The 16,214-nt window shown below is 53.2% G+C and overlaps 1 protein-coding gene across 1 annotated transcript in view; it reads left to right on the forward strand.

Moving 5' to 3' along the window:
- The first annotated feature begins 1,124 nt into the window (after window positions 1-1,124).
- The window catches only part of RAB6B (RAB6B, member RAS oncogene family), a 72,804-nt gene continuing 57,714 nt past the window's right edge, over window positions 1,125-16,214 (forward strand). The window contains exon 1 of the mRNA XM_032266176.1: window positions 1,125-1,604. Within this exon, the coding sequence (XP_032122067.1) occupies window positions 1,535-1,604 (70 nt within the window). The 5' untranslated portion in view covers window positions 1,125-1,534. The remainder of the gene's footprint in view (window positions 1,605-16,214) is intronic.

The following is a 16,214-nucleotide window of genomic DNA, read 5'->3' on the forward strand; positions in this document are numbered from 1 at the left end:
GCCTAAGCAAGCCCATAAGTCAAAAGGGGGTAACAAGTGTCCACGAGAAACCTGGAGGTGAAGGGTGTGTCTCACCCCTTTCTCTTTGTATAATAACACATGCGTGCACACACCATCGTGTTCACCAAAATGCAGATTATAATCTCAAATAAATGCTCGCTGAACAGCCATAAATGAACGAGACCACGTGGTGGCAGGACAGTAAGGGACAGCTTTGTAAAACCTCAATTAACCAGCATACCTTAGGCTTGGGCTGACCTGGGAGTGTTTCTAGCGCTTGGCGTCTGCTCTTTGCTCTCGCCCACTCACAACTTGGTCCATAAGCCTCAATGGGCCAGGCCAGTAGAGGCCAAGGAGAGGTCGCCCACCTGTCCTTAGATAGCTTATAGTCCAGATACACCTAATTGCCAGGGTGGGGAGTGGCGTTGTCAGCCTGGTGACCCCAGGATTAAGAAACGTAGGGCCCCGTCCTGGAGATAGAGGCACTGGCATTGAGAGTGTCACCGTTCCTTCTCTCCCATGGAGTAGATTAGGATTTAGCATAAAATGATCCAAACGAGCCGCTGGTTTGAGGTAGACGCGCCCTGTATTGGCAGCTCCTCTCTGGCTGGCCAGATCTGCAGAGGCACCCATAGACCCCACAAGAGGCCGCCCAAATAAAGGGTCTAGGCCTCGAGAGGGGAGGGCGAGCTAGAAGCCACAGGGGGCAAGAGTCGAGCCCCATCTGCGCCAGGTACGCCAGGTTTCCTTAGGTCTGCCCGCCCTGAGGCGCCTCGCCACACCCTGGCTCTCCCCCACCTTCGTTCCTTTCCGCCCTGTCGGACGGCTGCGCCGTGCATCGGTGTCTCGCGAGGTGGAGGAAGGGACTGGCATCTAGGTTTAAAAGACCAGGAACAAACGTCCCCTGACAATTTCGTGTCATTTTCTGGGTTCAAAAGACGGGTAGAGTGGGGAAGACAGACGTAGCGGGGCAGCGAGAGACGGTCCGATCCGGGGTCCCCTCAGAAGCACGGCGAGGCGGTTCTCTCTCGCCCGGGTGCGGGTTGGGGTGGGCGGGCGCACGCCCCCCAGCCCCGCAGCGCCGCGAGCCCCGCATGACATCAGAGGCTGGGGAGCGCGCAGAGCGCAGGCGCCGGCGGAGGAGGGAGGCGGGAGGGGGCCGACTGGCGCGGCTCTGGAGAGCGCTCCTCCGCCCAGCGCGCCGTCCCTGCGCCCTGCTCTGCCCGCGCCTCTCTTGCAGCGCCGCGCCTCGGGCGTAAAGAGCGCGCCCCTCGCACCGCAGTCAGCGCCGCCCGCAGCAGCCCAGCCCCAGCTTTCCTGCGCCTCCTCCTCCTTCTCCTCCTCCTCCGCCGCCGCCGGGCACGCAGCCGCAGGCCGGGGCCGGGACGCAGCTGGGGAGTCAGGGACACGCGCAGCCAGCCCTTCCCCCTCCGGCTCCCGCACCGCCGGCCGCCTCCCCTCGCCCTTCTCCTCTCCCCTCCCTGCTCCTTCGCTTCTTCCTCCTCCTCCTCTCCCGGCCCCGGCTGCCAGCATCATGTCCGCAGGGGGAGATTTTGGGAATCCACTGAGAAAATTCAAGTTGGTGTTCCTGGGGGAGCAGAGCGGTAAGTACCCGGCTTAATCTATTGGCTTGTCGCCGAGTCGACCCCCGCCTCTCAGTCGCCCACCCCATTGGGACCCCCGGCCCCGGCTCGCAAAGGCCCCTCCTTGCCAGGGTGGAGGAGAGGGACTGGGATGGGGAGGTCGGGGCCAGCTCGGGCGGGGTCGGACTAGGGAGGGGCCAAGGAAAGAGACGGAAAGAGGCGTTGGCGCCAGGGGTGGAAGTGAGGGTGGATTCTAGGTGGGGGGCCCGGGGTGCGGGTGCAGGTGCGGCGCGGCAGGGGGCCCGGAGGGCGGCGGCTCGCTCCACGGCGCGGGCCGGGGCGTGAAGGACCCGGGCTCACTGGCTAGCTCACACTGCGGCACCGGCTGCGGGCGACCGCGCAGGTGGCTGGGTGCTGGCGGGGGTGGGAAGAGCGACGGGCATACCCCTTGGAGACCGAAGCGAAGCCGGGGTCTGGCCAAGCCCCACTCCGCTGCACTTGGGGTTCCCTGCGGACCCTGCCGGGCACCATGCGAAGGAGCACGTCCAGGCCCTGGGAGAAACAGCCACGGGGGGAGAAATGACCGACACCTGTCTCTGCTCGAAAAAGCGAATGCAGGCCATGGGCAACTGGGCGCCTATCTCCCCTGGCTCACGTCCGACTCGGCACAGAAGGTTCTAGACCCGCTGCCCTTCGCAGGTGCTTGTTAGCTTCCTTGATGCCCAGGGGTCTGGGCAATGACAGTGAGGGCTCCCCCAACTCGAGGCGATTTGGGGAATGAAATCCAGGGGCACCTCACACCTGGCTCTGGGCAGAGAAAGGCCCAGGCGACACGCCCTGCCTTGCTTCCCAGCTCTCCTCCTGAGAGCAACCGTGGATTCTTCCTACCCCCACCTCCCAGCTCACCGCCCTTCTTGGGGGAGGGGAGGTCACCGTGGCAGCCGGCCAGAGCTGGGGGAGGGGGAGACTGCTTCTCCACTGCCCGGCTTCCTCCCCAAAAAACATCCCTGGTTCTGAGGCGGGAAGCCCAGATTGAAGATCCGGGACCCCTCTGCCACCTGTAGGAAGGAGTGGCTTTCCGAGCATCCCTCCAGAGGCCCCCAGTGGGGCTGCGGGAGACAAGCTGAATCCTGGTCAGCTCTGCTGTGGGAGGATGCTGTCCTTAGGGGGTCAAGACCCCAGCTCTGGCTCTGCAGACCAGTCCTGTTAACGTGGGTTGGCACCTCTCTGACAAGGGAGGCCAAAAGAAAGGCAACGGTGGGAGGACTGGGTGGGCCAGGAACAGTGCTACTGTGCTGTATGTACAGGAGGGTTATGGAGGTCATGTGGCTGGCTCCTGTCTGCTCATGCTCATTGCCTGAGATGGATGGTTCAGAGAAGGGCGTTAGAAGGTAGTGTCCAGGCCCAGTATGGAGATGGGTTTGGGGGCCGGGCTGGGCATTTCAGACAAGATCCACTCAGCCAGCTAGCCTTTGCCCTGAATTCTGATTTTCTGTTTCTAATAGATCTCAGTTTCATGGAGCTGACCGTTCCCTGTGTGTGTAAGGGATTTTGGTGGTATTCACATCCCAGTGCTAGTCCAACCGGGCCTGCAGCGCTGGGAGATAACCTGCAGGGATCAGGCAGCCTGGGAGTTGAATTCTTAGCTGTGTTATCTTTAGAAAAATTTGAGGCCTCTCTTTGACTCACTTTCTGTCTCTGAAAAATGGTCGCTTGAAGACAATTCTCTTGTTCATGTTTCCTTAGTGCCTCTCAAAGGGCCTGGACCCTGGTAGGTTCTCAAAAAACATTTGTTTATTCTAAGTCTGCACAAGCTTCAGAAGGGACTAGGATTTTGAGGAAGAAAGTGTCTCTGGTGAGTCTGAGGGAACATCTGCGTTCCCTCAGAATCCCTGATGAACTGAGGCCCCTGGTGAGCCCTACCCTGGTGAAGGACTTTGCTCCCAAAATGACAGAAATGAGAGCTGAAGCCTAAGCAATGAACCCACCACCTCTCCCACAAGTTCACATGGGAAGTCTGAGCCCCAGGGAACGGGAAGGCCTTGCCCAGAGTTCCAGAATCCCACTGTGAGTTGTTCCTACTTCTACGCTGGAGCCCCACCTCTTGTTCCCAGTCCGGTATTTTTCACTAGTGTGTCATTGTGGAGTAAAGTAAGATGACCTTGAATTGGGGAAGCCAACAACTGGGGAGCCTCCCTGAGGGGAAGTGAGGGTTGCTGCTGTCTGGCCAGGCTTAGAGCTGGGGCTTATGACTGGTAGAAATGCTGAGTAGTTGGTCAGGAGCAGGGTTGTGGTCCCTTGGAACATGGTCATTAGAGAATCACTGCCATCCATTAGATGGGCTGCTGGCCACCCTGGTGCCTTCTGAAGCAGGCCCTGAAAAGCCTGATTCCACTTTGTTGTGTCATTAGTGGGTTGTTTTACAGAGCTTTTGAGCTAGGTGGGGCACATGTGCATCTCTGTGTAGGTAGGGATGGGGAGTCGCCTCCACAGCCGCTTCTTCTACCTTGCCTGCACAGTTTGGCAGCTGTTGGCCATTTGTGCCAGCATCCTCTGCAGTGGAGAGAGCCTCCTGAGGGCTGGCCTTCATCCTGACCATGACTCTCCCTTTTTATATGACCTCGGAGGTCCTTTACCTTCTGTATATGGGGGACATGGGCCAGCTGAGCTCAGCGGAGTCTTCTAGAGCAGCATGGGCTTGCTGATAGGATCCAAGTCCCCTGGAGAGGGGCCAGGAGAAGGAGCCGGAGGGATGTGGCTTTATCTTACTTCCTGTATCTATCATAATGCTGGCATCTCTCTAGGCTGGCGGGCAAGGACAGTGGATTCCCAAGAGGAATGGCGTGCATGGACCAGGGTATGGAGCACACCCTGGGCTGGATAATCTCAAGTGGACATCAGGTCTTTGAAGATACCAGGGAACTGGTTTGAACGGGAGGCCCTCGAAAAGCCACTCTGGAGGAAATACCTCAAGTCAGTGAAAGAGCCCCCTCCTGGCAGCAGAGGTACTGCTGTCTCTCTGGCCCATGGAATATAGGCTGGTTGACAGTGTCAGCCTGGCACAGGCTGGGATTGTGGGGATGGTGCTGTGGACCCAGGGTGAGAGATTTCCTTGTGGCAGGGAGACTAGCAGTCCCATTGGTGCCAGATGGCTCTCTGGGCCTAGTGGATATGCTCTTGTGCTGATGGCAGTGGTAGGCGAAATGGGGGGGTGACATATACCAGTCCTGACTGGGGCATTTGATGGTGTCCAGAGAAGACAAATAGGAGCAGGTGTCTGAGGAAGGAGAGTGGGCCTGTGGGATCCAGGTCTTCCTCCGAAGCTCTAATGGCATTTTGTCGGCTTTCAGGCTTCACCCGGCATATCTCAGTGTGTGTGGTGGGAAGGGGGGGTCAGGAATGTGTCCGCTGTGCACTATCTTCTGACCTCCCCTTCCCTGAGACTCTTCCAGGGAAAGCAGGAAGATTGGATGGAGATACAAAAGCTCTGATACTGCTTTGCTTTCCTAGCTGAAGCCAGCAGGCCAGTTTCTCACTCTGACCAGCCACCTACCTGCCTGCCCTGCCCCTGGCATTGTGCTGCTGGAGGTGCTGTCTATTTAGAGCATAATGTGAATAGCATTCCTTGGAGCTGTGCAATGAGGCGACCCTGCAGGCAGCGCCTTTTAGATGTTCAGTTGTTTAGCCATTTGTTCATTTATCTTTCCCTCCCCACTCCTTCTCCCTTCTTCCCTCCATTATCTGTTTATTAATTTATTCTTTGAGAGTATCCCTGCCCTCCTGGAACTTACAGTCCACTGGGAGCACAGACATTTGTGGGTATAATTACAGTAAAGGTCTATGAGAGCCAAGATGAGAGTCGAACAGCTGCTATTGGGACCTAGAGCAGGGCGCCTGCCCCGCCTTGGGGGCCTGGTGTCAGAGGCAGCTTCAGAGCAGGGGATGCTTCTATAGGCAGTAGGCTACTACTACTTTGTCCTTGGGCTGTGTGTAGAAAGTAGGTCTTGGAAAGAGCCTACCCTATGCAGAGGGCCTTGCCTGTTCTTCTGCCCTGTTCTATATAAAGTGTATGGATGCTTTGGGAGGCCGAGGTGGGCAGCTCACTTGAGTTTGGGAGTTTGAGACCAGCCTGACCAACATGGAGAAATCCCGTCTCTACTAAAAATACAAAATTAGCCGGGCATGTGGTACACACCTGTAATCCTAGCTACTGAGGAGGCTGAGGCAGGAGAATCGCTTGAACCTGGGAGGCTGAGGCCCCTCCTAGGAAGCTTCCTCCTCCCCACCAACTTCCAGACTCACTTGCTCTGAGGACCTCAGCTCCACTTTTGCTGCCGTGGCCTACCAGCCCACCTGGCCACACACCGTGGCACAACTTTGTTTTTCTCTGAACATTTCTTAAATACGGTCATATGCTTCCCTATGACCTGTCTTCTGTTGTCTCTTAGCTAAGGATTTTTAAACGTTAACTTTTTCAGGTACAAAAACCCTAATTGAATTTTAAGCATCTTCTGAGGACTATGTCTTAGTCATCATTTCACCTCTCCCCACCTGCAGGTGGTTTGTGCTTATTAAATATCTTGATTTGAAAATGATGAGATTATCCTCACTGTGTGAGATTTGCTGATGGCCCATCAGTAGATTAAAAGTGAAGGAAGTTGAGGTGGCTTTGAAATAGGATTCTTATTTCAAATTCCTGATACCCGCTGCTTTTTCAAGGCAGTTTTTTTTTTTTTTTTTTTTTTTTCACCAAAAGGATTGGATCATTTAATCTTTTTTTTTTTTTCTTTCTTTCTTTTTCTTGAGATGGAGTCATGCTCTGTTACCCAGACTGGAGTACAATGATACAATCTCAGCTCACTGCAACTTCCACCTCCTGGGTTCAAGCGATTCTTGTGCCTCAGCCTCCTGAGTAACTGGGACTACAGGCCCATGCCAACACACCCGGATAATTTGTGTACTTTTAGTAGAGATGGGGTTTCACCATGTTGGCCAGGCTGGTCTCAAACTTCTGACCTCAAGTGACCTGCCCACCTCAGCCACCCAGAATGCTGGGATTACAGGTGTGAGCCACCACACCTAGCTGGATCATTTAACCTTGGGCATGCCCAACTCACAGTTCATCTCAAAAAACCTGAAGTTCTTGGGGGCACTTCCTCATTCCTAGTCTCTGAAGAAATACATGAGAACAGCCAGGCCACCAGAGGTGGGAAGGGACACACCAGACCTCAGCCTGTCAGAGCTCACTTTGAGATCTGGAGGAAATCACCCTGTTGTTTTGAGCCTTAGCTCCCTGCTCTTGCTTTCTCTCTTCCCAGTTTTTCTCCTTTCCTCAGTGGCTGGCATAAGAACGGGCCCCTTCGTGGATGTTGGGGTAAAACCTAAAACGCAAGGGTAAAAACCTTTGCTTTTTTATTTGTTTAAAGAAATGTGTGTGAGTGAAAGAGTCAGACAGACATCAGGAGGAGAATTAACCTGTAGTTGGTATAAGAGGAAGTTGGCACCTTTAATTCTGATGATACATAGCCAGAGAACTTACCAGCACAGAAAAAAAGAAACTTGAATATGTTCTGGCTGTGTAGATGTGATAGTAATTACCGTCTTTTGCATGATCTGATTATCATTATCATTTTCAGCCCCCAGATTATAATGAATCACATTAAATTATAACAAAATAAGGGTGGGTGCAGTGGCTCACATCTGTAATTCCAGCACTTTGGGAGACTGAGGCGGGTGGATCACTTGAGGTCAGGAGTTTAAGACCAGCCTGGCCAACATGGTGAAATCCTGTCTCTACTAAAAAATACAAAAATTAGCCAAGCATGGTAGCACCTTCCTATAATCCCAGCTGCATGGGAAGCTGAGGCAGGAGGATTGCTTGAACCCAGGAGGTGGAGGTTTCAGTGAGCCGAGATGGCACCACTGCACTCTACCCTGGGCAACAGAGCGAAACTCTGTCACTAAATGAATAAATAAATAAAACCTTCTTGTCCTTTTGTTCCTTATTCCATCCCTAAAATCAGTCTATGAATATTTATCCTTATAGGTGTTGCCCCAACATTGCAGACAGGCTCGGGACAGGCCCGAGGATGGTACCATTTGTGTCCCATTCAGACTGCAGATTTTCCCTGTCCTCCCCACCCATGTCTTCCATTGTTGCTGAATGAATCAACCATTGAATGTGTAGGGCTGTCTGATTTCAGTGTGAATAGTTTTGGTAAATTATTGGGCAGAACCATTGGGGAAGGTGAGAGGGGTTAGGTAGAACAGCAGAATTCATAAGCATTCGGGATGGACTACCAGGAAAGCTGCTGGGCATTTTCTCTGCGTCTGCCATCCTTTTTCCGTTTCTCACCACAGGGAAGAGAAGCCGGGGGAGCTCTGGTGGAGGTTGCCAGGGAGAAGTACCAGACACGCCCTGAGATGGACAGCTTTTGTTAGGGCGGAAAGACAGGCTGCCAGGAAATGGGGCTCCAAGCAGGGCCTGGGGACTCAAAGCCCCTGGGAACTTGGAATGGCAGGCCAGTCTTTGTTTCCTAGAAGAAGGGAAGGAAAAGATGAAGACTCACAACTCCTAAGAACTCCTAGGAGGTTCCTTACCATGTCCTGGGGCTTGAGATTTCAAAATTGTTTTCATTATTTTCATAACTTTTGCCCTAAACAACGTAAGGTCTTTAAAAAATATATATATATTGACTGATAGGCATAATTTAGCATTTTAATAAAGTGATGTATTTTTAGTAGAAAAACTTATTTATTCTGATCTCTTGGTAGCAAGGACAGAGGGAGCTCAGGTGACCAGACCACATGCTCTGGGCCAGTCATCACCTGTTCCAAAGGGCTGATATACCTAAGGGACAGGCCTGAGTCCTGAGGAGGCAGATGATATCTCATCCCTGAGGGCAGAAGAGAGCTTTCAAAGCAAAGGTTACTTCCAGGAAATGCATAAAAAGAATGGCAGCCTGTGTCCTTCGTCACATGAGTTCACACACATGGCATTTATTGAACAGCCACTGTGCCCGAGGCTCCACGCGAGGCACTTTGTGTCTTCCCAGCCACCCTGTGATGGATGTGGGATCATCTCTGTTTTGTGGGTCAGGAGGCAGAGGCTCAGAGAGAACTGGCCCTGCCCACGGACTCACTATGAGTGTGGCAGAACTAGAATGCAGACACAGCTCACTGTGAGAAACACGGTGGACTGTTGGACCTCTTGCCTCAAAGGCAGGCTCTGGCTCAGGACTGGAGGGGAGGGGACAGAAGAACCCTGAGGTCTTTGGACAGGAGGTCTGCTGTGCATGACTCAGGGGAAATGTTTGTGCCAAGCTCTTTGCTGAAGAGGAACCTCCTCCGGGGCCCTGAGCAGGGAGGAGGGAAGCGGGGTCTCCGTATGGGAGCTGGCCTTGCACAGCAGGCACTCTCTTCTTTCATGGAATGAACTGCTTGTTTGGGGTGGTTTGAAGGGATTTGATAGAGCCTATTGGGGGCAGCTAAATCCCTCCCACTGCCCTCAGCCCACTGCCATGGTTCTAGCTGAGAACTAATTACTAACAAGGGAAGAACCAGGTAAACTAAATGGCTGGTTCCCACCTACTCTGGGGTAACCCTTTCCTGGCCACATCCTCCCTCTAGGCCCGGAGATTCCAGGGCCCTGGAGACCCTGATTCTATCCCCCGTCTGCCACTGGCTGGCTGTGTGTTGGATAAGCCCCAGCCTTGGCTTTCTCAGTGTATCTTCTCAAGGCTTCTGGGCTGTGTGACCCCTTGGGCCAGTGGAGCTCTAACTCTGGTTCTGCAATTCCGTGCCCTGAGTATGAGGCCAAGCCAGTGACACTCCCAGCCTGGAGACAAGCCTGCTGCTGGTGAGAGGGGCTGCAGGAGTGAGAGGTGTGGGATCAGGGGTGCTGCCAACCGTTGTCCCCAGAACTGCCCTGGGTCCCACATTCAGGATCCTTTCCAGCCTACCACTCCTACCGCCTCCTCTCCTGGGAGGCATTCCCGGCCCACCTACACCTGGGTGCAGTCAGACCTGGGGGCACAATGTGGGGGAGGGGCATGCTGGCTCCCCTCTCCTGATGATGTGCTTGGCTCAGGTTGCCAAGCAACAGGGATAGGGCTGCCCTGCACTTAGCTTCCAGGAGGTATTTTTTCCACACAGAGAGGGACCATGATGAGGATGACAGGACAAGTGATAGCTCCCAGGTGCTCCTAGCCCAGGGGCACTCTTTTCCACAGCCTGGTGATAGGCTGGGAGGGCAGGGAAAGGCCAGAGCCAAGGGGGGTATATGGTGTCCCTCGCAGACTAAGCAGGGCTTAGAGATCCGGTTCCAGCTTCCGCCCCCACCCCATCACCATGTTGGTCCTCCTGTGTCCTGGGTTTCCACCTTAGCCCACCCCCTGCTAAATGGACAGTGTTGGTATGCACTGGCACCAACGGTGCTCATTTTCCTCACCCGTGCAGGAGGGTGATCATTACCAGGAAGATCAAGTGCATCAATACATGGCACGTGATTAAAACTCACATGATAAAAGCTCAAGTGATAGGTAATTTTGTTAATAGTAACAGCAGTCTCCATCCCCTCCCTCCTTGCAGATGTTGAGGGAAATAGAAGTGGGGTGCAAGGTTTTGAGAATCATTGATCATTTCTGTATGGTGAGCTGTAGGTTCTACATCCTCGTGAAATGACAGGAAGGGCTGCTCGTCCTGTTTTATAAAGAAAGTGAATGTCTGCGAGGTGAAGGCCTTTACACAGATGGCAGGACCCTTTGACTCCCTGGCCATTGTTTTACCCCGCTCCCCATCCATGCTCAGAGACAGGTTGGCCAAAAGTGGGACAGACTCACCCTGCCCACTCCTCTGGGGCCACCAAAGCTGCTCCAAGGAATAGCACCTCATCTTCACAACTCTGTTACTTCCCCTAAGGAGTTAAGCCAGGGTGGACTGTAAGGGCAGAGGCTTTGTGGCACTGGGGTTATATGCCTTCAGGCATGAGAGGTGGGCAGAGCAGTATTTGGCCCACAATAAACGGGCAACAAATCTCAGCCAGTATTAAGATGAATATTACCTATACAAGCAAGACTATGAGCGTGATATGCTTGGAGGAGTCAGGGAAGGCTTCCTGGAGGAGGTTTTGCGCAGTGAGCGGGAACTCACCAGCAGACAAGGGGAGGCATAGAGGGCAGAGGGCCCGACTGTGCCAAGGCAGTGAAAGGCCTGGGGCTTCTGGGGAATCAGGTGTGTTTCAGGGTGGTGGGATTCTGGTGCAGGTGGAGAAATAGTGGTGGGAGAAGGGGTTGAGCCTGGAGGAGTCAGTAGGATCAAGCCCTGCAGGGCTTCCCTGCATGCAGTGGGGATCCCCTGAGGGGTTTTGACCCAGAGGGAGATGCCAATGGATTAGAAGGTGAAGGCAGAATGTGGTCTGACTGGAGGCAGGAGATCCAGGTGGCTGAACTAGGTCAGAACAGAAACATTCTGAGGATGGAATTTATAGAGAGGGCTTGTAAGCTTAAGCTTCCATCCAGTTCTGAAGCTCAGCTCCACTGGAGATGTTTATTTTCTTGATTCTTTCTCTTAGTGTGAGGCCTCAGGAACAATGAATGATTGTAGGGGAGGGACTGTTGTCTCTCTCTGCAAGACCACACTGTACCCAGATGGACCAAAGCTGGCCCCTTTAAGCTCCCCTGTCCATCCTATCACCACAGTGCCCTGGGTTCCCTAACTGCTTTGACCTTCCATGGCTGTTCTGCAGAACTGCTGGCAGCCCTTCTGGACTTCTCCCCCTCTGCTCCCTGCTTAGGTTGGATGCAGCATGTGACCAGAAACTGGCCATTGGGTGTGTGAGCTCCCCTGTACTCTGGTCATTGGGTGTGAGTCCCCCATCCTCTGGTCATTGGGTGTGTGAGTCCCCGTCCTCTGATCATTGGGTGTGTGAGTCCCCCCATCCTCTAATCATTAGGTATATGAGCCCCTCCTGCCCCTGTTATGGTCCCTCCCTGTCTCACTGGACTTCTCTTCCAGTGGACACTTGATCACTTCCTTTGCTTTCTTGGATGTTTTCCCCTATGCCTGTCTGCTGGGTTCCATCACCCCGCAAGCTCCAGAGTCTCCAAGGACTTTAGAGAGAGCAGCACTGTATAAGGGAGTGCCCCTTTCCATGCCTTGGAGAACAGAAACCCATCTTTTTTTTTTTTTTTTTTTTTTGGAACAGAGTTTGGCTCTTTTTTCCCAGGCTGGAGTGCAATGGCGCGATCGCGGCTGACCGCAACCTCCGCCTCCTGGGTTCAGGCAATTCTCCTGCCTCAGCCTCCTGAGTAGCTGGGACTACAGGCACGCGCCACCATGCCCAGCTAATTTTTTGTATTTTTAGTAGAGACGGAGTTTCACCATGTTGACCAGGATGGTCTTGATCTCTTGACCTTGTGATCCACCCGCCTCGGCCTCCCAAAATGCTGGGATTACAGGCTTGAGCCACCGCGCCCGGCCAGAAACCCATCTTAAGCTGGCTGCACAAAAAGCTACGGCTGAAAGCCAGGGAGCCAGAGTGGAGGCAGGGACTGCCATTTTGAACCCACCCCAAACCCAGAGAGGACAGCCTGTTCAGGTCAATCGGTGCAGCCCCCTGCTCACGGGTCAGCTCATGATCTACTCTGAGGCCTGAAACCCCACCCTCCAAAGGCCTGATGACCTTTGTTCCCTGCCCTTCCTGTTCTGCACAGGCAGTGCCCATTGGAGGTTACTGAGCACCACCTGGGTATTCCTTTGCCAGGGTAGCTGGTATGTGGAATAATCCTAATTTTGTAGCACCAATGATTACAGCATTTCTTAGTCACTGCCCATGGCCTCTTTGAGCAGTGCTAGGCTGTCTGTGAGTTCAGGGTGAGTAAGGAGAGCTGTCCCCTCATCTTGGTACTCAGCAGAGGTGGCTCTTCTGCCTGGAGCAACTGGCCCAGAGAAAAACTGGTCTGGAAAGCTGGGCCACAAACAACTCAGCCCAGCTTTGACCTGTTCCAGCCTCCTTTGGTCCCTTCGTTTCCCCCAACCCTGGGGCAGGCAGGAAGAGGACCATCTGCCAGGACTGGAGAGCGGCAACTGTGGCCTGTGCACCAGAGACAAGTGCCTAGGGACAAGGAAAACCTTTCTCTCTGGGAGTGGCTGTGCTAATTCTGAGAAAGGAAGAGAAAATGTTCTCTTCTGACCCTGTCTGTGAGTGGGGGGAATAAACACTACACAGACTAAATAGCAAGTGAGGCACTTAGAACACGATTCTTGTTTCTTTCCCTTGTCCAGTAAAGGGGGAGGGCTAGAAGGCAAACAGGGGAAGCAAGGGGCATTGGGGAAAAGAGATGCACAGAAGTGCTGAGACCGAAGGGACAGGCTCACAGACACTGCTTCCTACCAGACACAGACTGGGGCTTGCTGGCCGTGCACAGGGCCCTTGGGAGCCAGGGTGGGTCAAGCTCCAGGTGGGATGCTTTCCATCCCAGGGTTCTGACCAAATCGAATTAAAGGCTGGAGGTTCCCATTGGAGCCACTGATGAGTATGAGGGCACAGGACGATGTGACCAATTCTGTGTTTGTGTGGAAGACAAGATGAGGAGCTCTAGCCCAGCAATGCAGGAGGAATGAGAAGAGAGAAGGGCTTTTACCTTGCCTTGGAGGTTGAGGGAGGTTTTTCCAGCACACTGCCTCTGTGCTGCCAGCACTGGCTTTGAGGAGCAGGCTGAGCTTTGTCTCTTCCTCCCCAAGGCTGTCGGGCTCTTCCCCACTGTGACTCTGCAGTTCCCAGACTGTCTCTGGGCTGCTGTGCTCAGGTCTTGGCACTAGGTGATCTTTGTTTGGTTCTGCACTTCTCTGAACAGAGAAAACTTCCAAAGGGTTTCTTTTTGGGGAGAAACCACTCCCAAATTATTTAAAGGATATTAACAAATCCTACTTCTAGCACCAGGATCTGGAAATTCTCCCCTGATTCTGATTCCTTAAGTTTCCCCTTCCTCCCCTATGTTCAGCCCAAACACTGCAGGCTGCTGTCCAGATTAGAAGTGAACTAGAGACCTGAAAAGGTACCTAGCTAGCCAGCTGAACCTGGCTGTCACCCATCTTTGTCAGAAGAGGACAGCACTCAAGATGCTGAGCCAGAAGAACTCGGCTCCTCTCCTGCCTCCATCATGTAGCAAGAAGAACACTCTCAGCTGAAGCTGTAGTCTGGGCAGCTGTGTCTGCTGGTCTTTCCACCTCTGCCTGGGGGAGGACTGGGTGTCATGTGGGAGAACTGGATAGAGCAGCCTGGAAATGCCCAGTGAAGTGCACAGGCAGGAGTCAGCCTCTGCCAGGGTCAGCTAGGAGAGCTTTAGTCTTAGGCAGAGACCGGTGACGTTTTGTTCTACATGATCAGCCCAGTTCACCACAGTAGGAGAGAGGTGGAGTAGCGTAAAGGCTGCGTCTCTTGGGAACCTGACTGTGAGATGGTATGGTAGATACAACCTAAGGTGACCCCAGGTGAGTCACCCCCTTGCATAGGCCCCTCCCCTGAATGCAGATGGAACTCGTGTCTTGCTGGTAGCCTGTAGAGTGTGGCAAAGGTGATGGGTGGGATTCCTTCAATCAGGTTATGTTATGTGGCAAAGGTTCAAAGGTGACAGGCTAGTCCCTCCAAGTATTATATTTCTTTGTGAGACTCCTCTTGCTGGCCTTGAAGAAGTAAGCTGCTTTGCTGGGAGAGGGCCTGTGAGGGGATCATGTGGCAAAGGATGTGGGTGGCCTTCAGGAACTAAGAGCCCCTGAGGGGGGAATCCTACAACCACAAAGAACCAAACTCTGTCAATAAGCACACAAGCTTGGAAAATGACTCCCTGCTCCAGAAAGAAATGTAGCCCAGCTGACAACTTGATTATATCCTTGTGACATGCTGAGCAGAGGATCCAGTTAAGTCATGTCCAGACTCCTGACCCATGGAAACTGTGATATAATAAATGTATGAAAATATTGTTTTAAGCCACTAAATTGCTGGTATTGGCTAAAAGCAACAAATAACTAATACATATGAGATGAAGATTTTAGAGGAAGGTGACACTTGAGATGGCCTCCTTTTACAGATAAGGAACAGGAGTTTCCAGAAAGAGCTGAGACCTGTCCCAGGCTAAGGGGCCAGCCTGGTCCAGCCCATGAAGCACTCACTGGGGCCAGGCCCTGCTTCTTGATCTGCTGTTGTTCTTTCTTCCTGTTCTGTTGTTGTGTTCTGAGTAAACCTTCCTGCTTTCTAGGCCTCAGATTTTTCCTCTATGACATGCAGGGCTAGACCAGACATTCCCTAAGCCCTTCTTGCCATGATGCTCTGTGATCCTTCTAGAAGCTGGGCCTCCAGACTTTAGTGTGGTTTATTTTCTGCTGCTCCTTGGCATTTCCCATGTTGTGTGTTTCCATTTGGGCTTCATGACACGGGAACACGTTGGTAAGCCTTCTGGGCTCAGATTAGTGACAAGAGCAGGAATGAAAAGGGCAATTTCTGAGGTCAAGCCCTTGGCTGTGCACTGAAAGAGCTAGCGTCTGGCCATGACCCTAGTGCTGTGTGATCCTGGGCAAGTGGCCCCTCTTCTGTGGCTTCGCATTTCCTCTGACAAGAGATCAGCTCTAGTCTTCTCTAGGGCTTATCTCTGGTGCTGCTTTTGAGAAGGGCTCCTTAGGGACCAAGTGCTGGTAGCATGGCTACCATCTCCTTGCTTTGGAGTCCAGGCATCCAAGTCAGGGAGGCATATGTGGACATTGACACACTTCCACTTGATCTATCCACCAGCCTGGCCCTCTGGTGACCCTGATCCCTGACCAGCAGTCTCAGTCCATAAGGACTAGAGACAAAGTGGGCCTCCTGGACTGCTGGGTGGTCCTGTGCCTACTCCCAGGCCCAGGGTCCTTGGAATCTGAAGTGCATTTTCCACCCTAGAGTCAATGGTCTTCATCTCTAAACTTCACTGGAAAGGCCATCCCTACTCTTGAATCAATTCTGAGCAGGTGACATTGAGTCCTTCTGGGGGCAAGAGGAGGGTTCTTTCTGTTGACTGAATGAGGTCTAGAAGTTCACTCTGCCCCTTGTGCTCCCCTCACTACCTGGCTCTGCGGGGGCAGGGGCTGGGACTGGGCCTGTGTCCCCCTCCTCCTTGGCAAAGCAGAAAGGTTGAGCAGCAGTGGGCGGATGTATGAGGGTGTATGCAAAGACAGGAAGACAAGCTGGGGCTGCAGAAGTGCAGGGACAGCTCCCTATGTTCATGGAGACCACAGAGCCCTCTGGATTAGCAGGTCAGCACTGTGGCTGCCAGGCCCAAGGGTTCCTCTGAGAAGAGGGTGGGCATCTGGGATGGTGTCTTGCCTACATCAGCCTCCAGTGTGGAGGCTGCCTGAGCAAGCTTGGTCTCATGGCCAGGCCAGCTGTGTCATCATGGGTGGGGGTTAGGGGCCCATTATCCTTGTAACAGGCCCTCTAACTGGATCTCAGCTGACAACCTGGAAAACACAAGCTTCGCTCTCCATACTCTGTGTGCCCATTCTCACTGCCTCAGCCTTCTTTTCCTATTCCTGAGGCTTTTAACATCAGCACTACCAGCAGTTAAACCTTGGGTATTAAAGGATGAGCATGTACATTAC

This window comes from Sapajus apella, unplaced genomic scaffold (assembly GCF_009761245.1).
Source record: "Sapajus apella isolate SASKATOON/1434 unplaced genomic scaffold, GSC_monkey_1.0 scaffold4, whole genome shotgun sequence".
Lineage (NCBI taxonomy): Eukaryota > Metazoa > Chordata > Mammalia > Primates > Cebidae > Sapajus > Sapajus apella.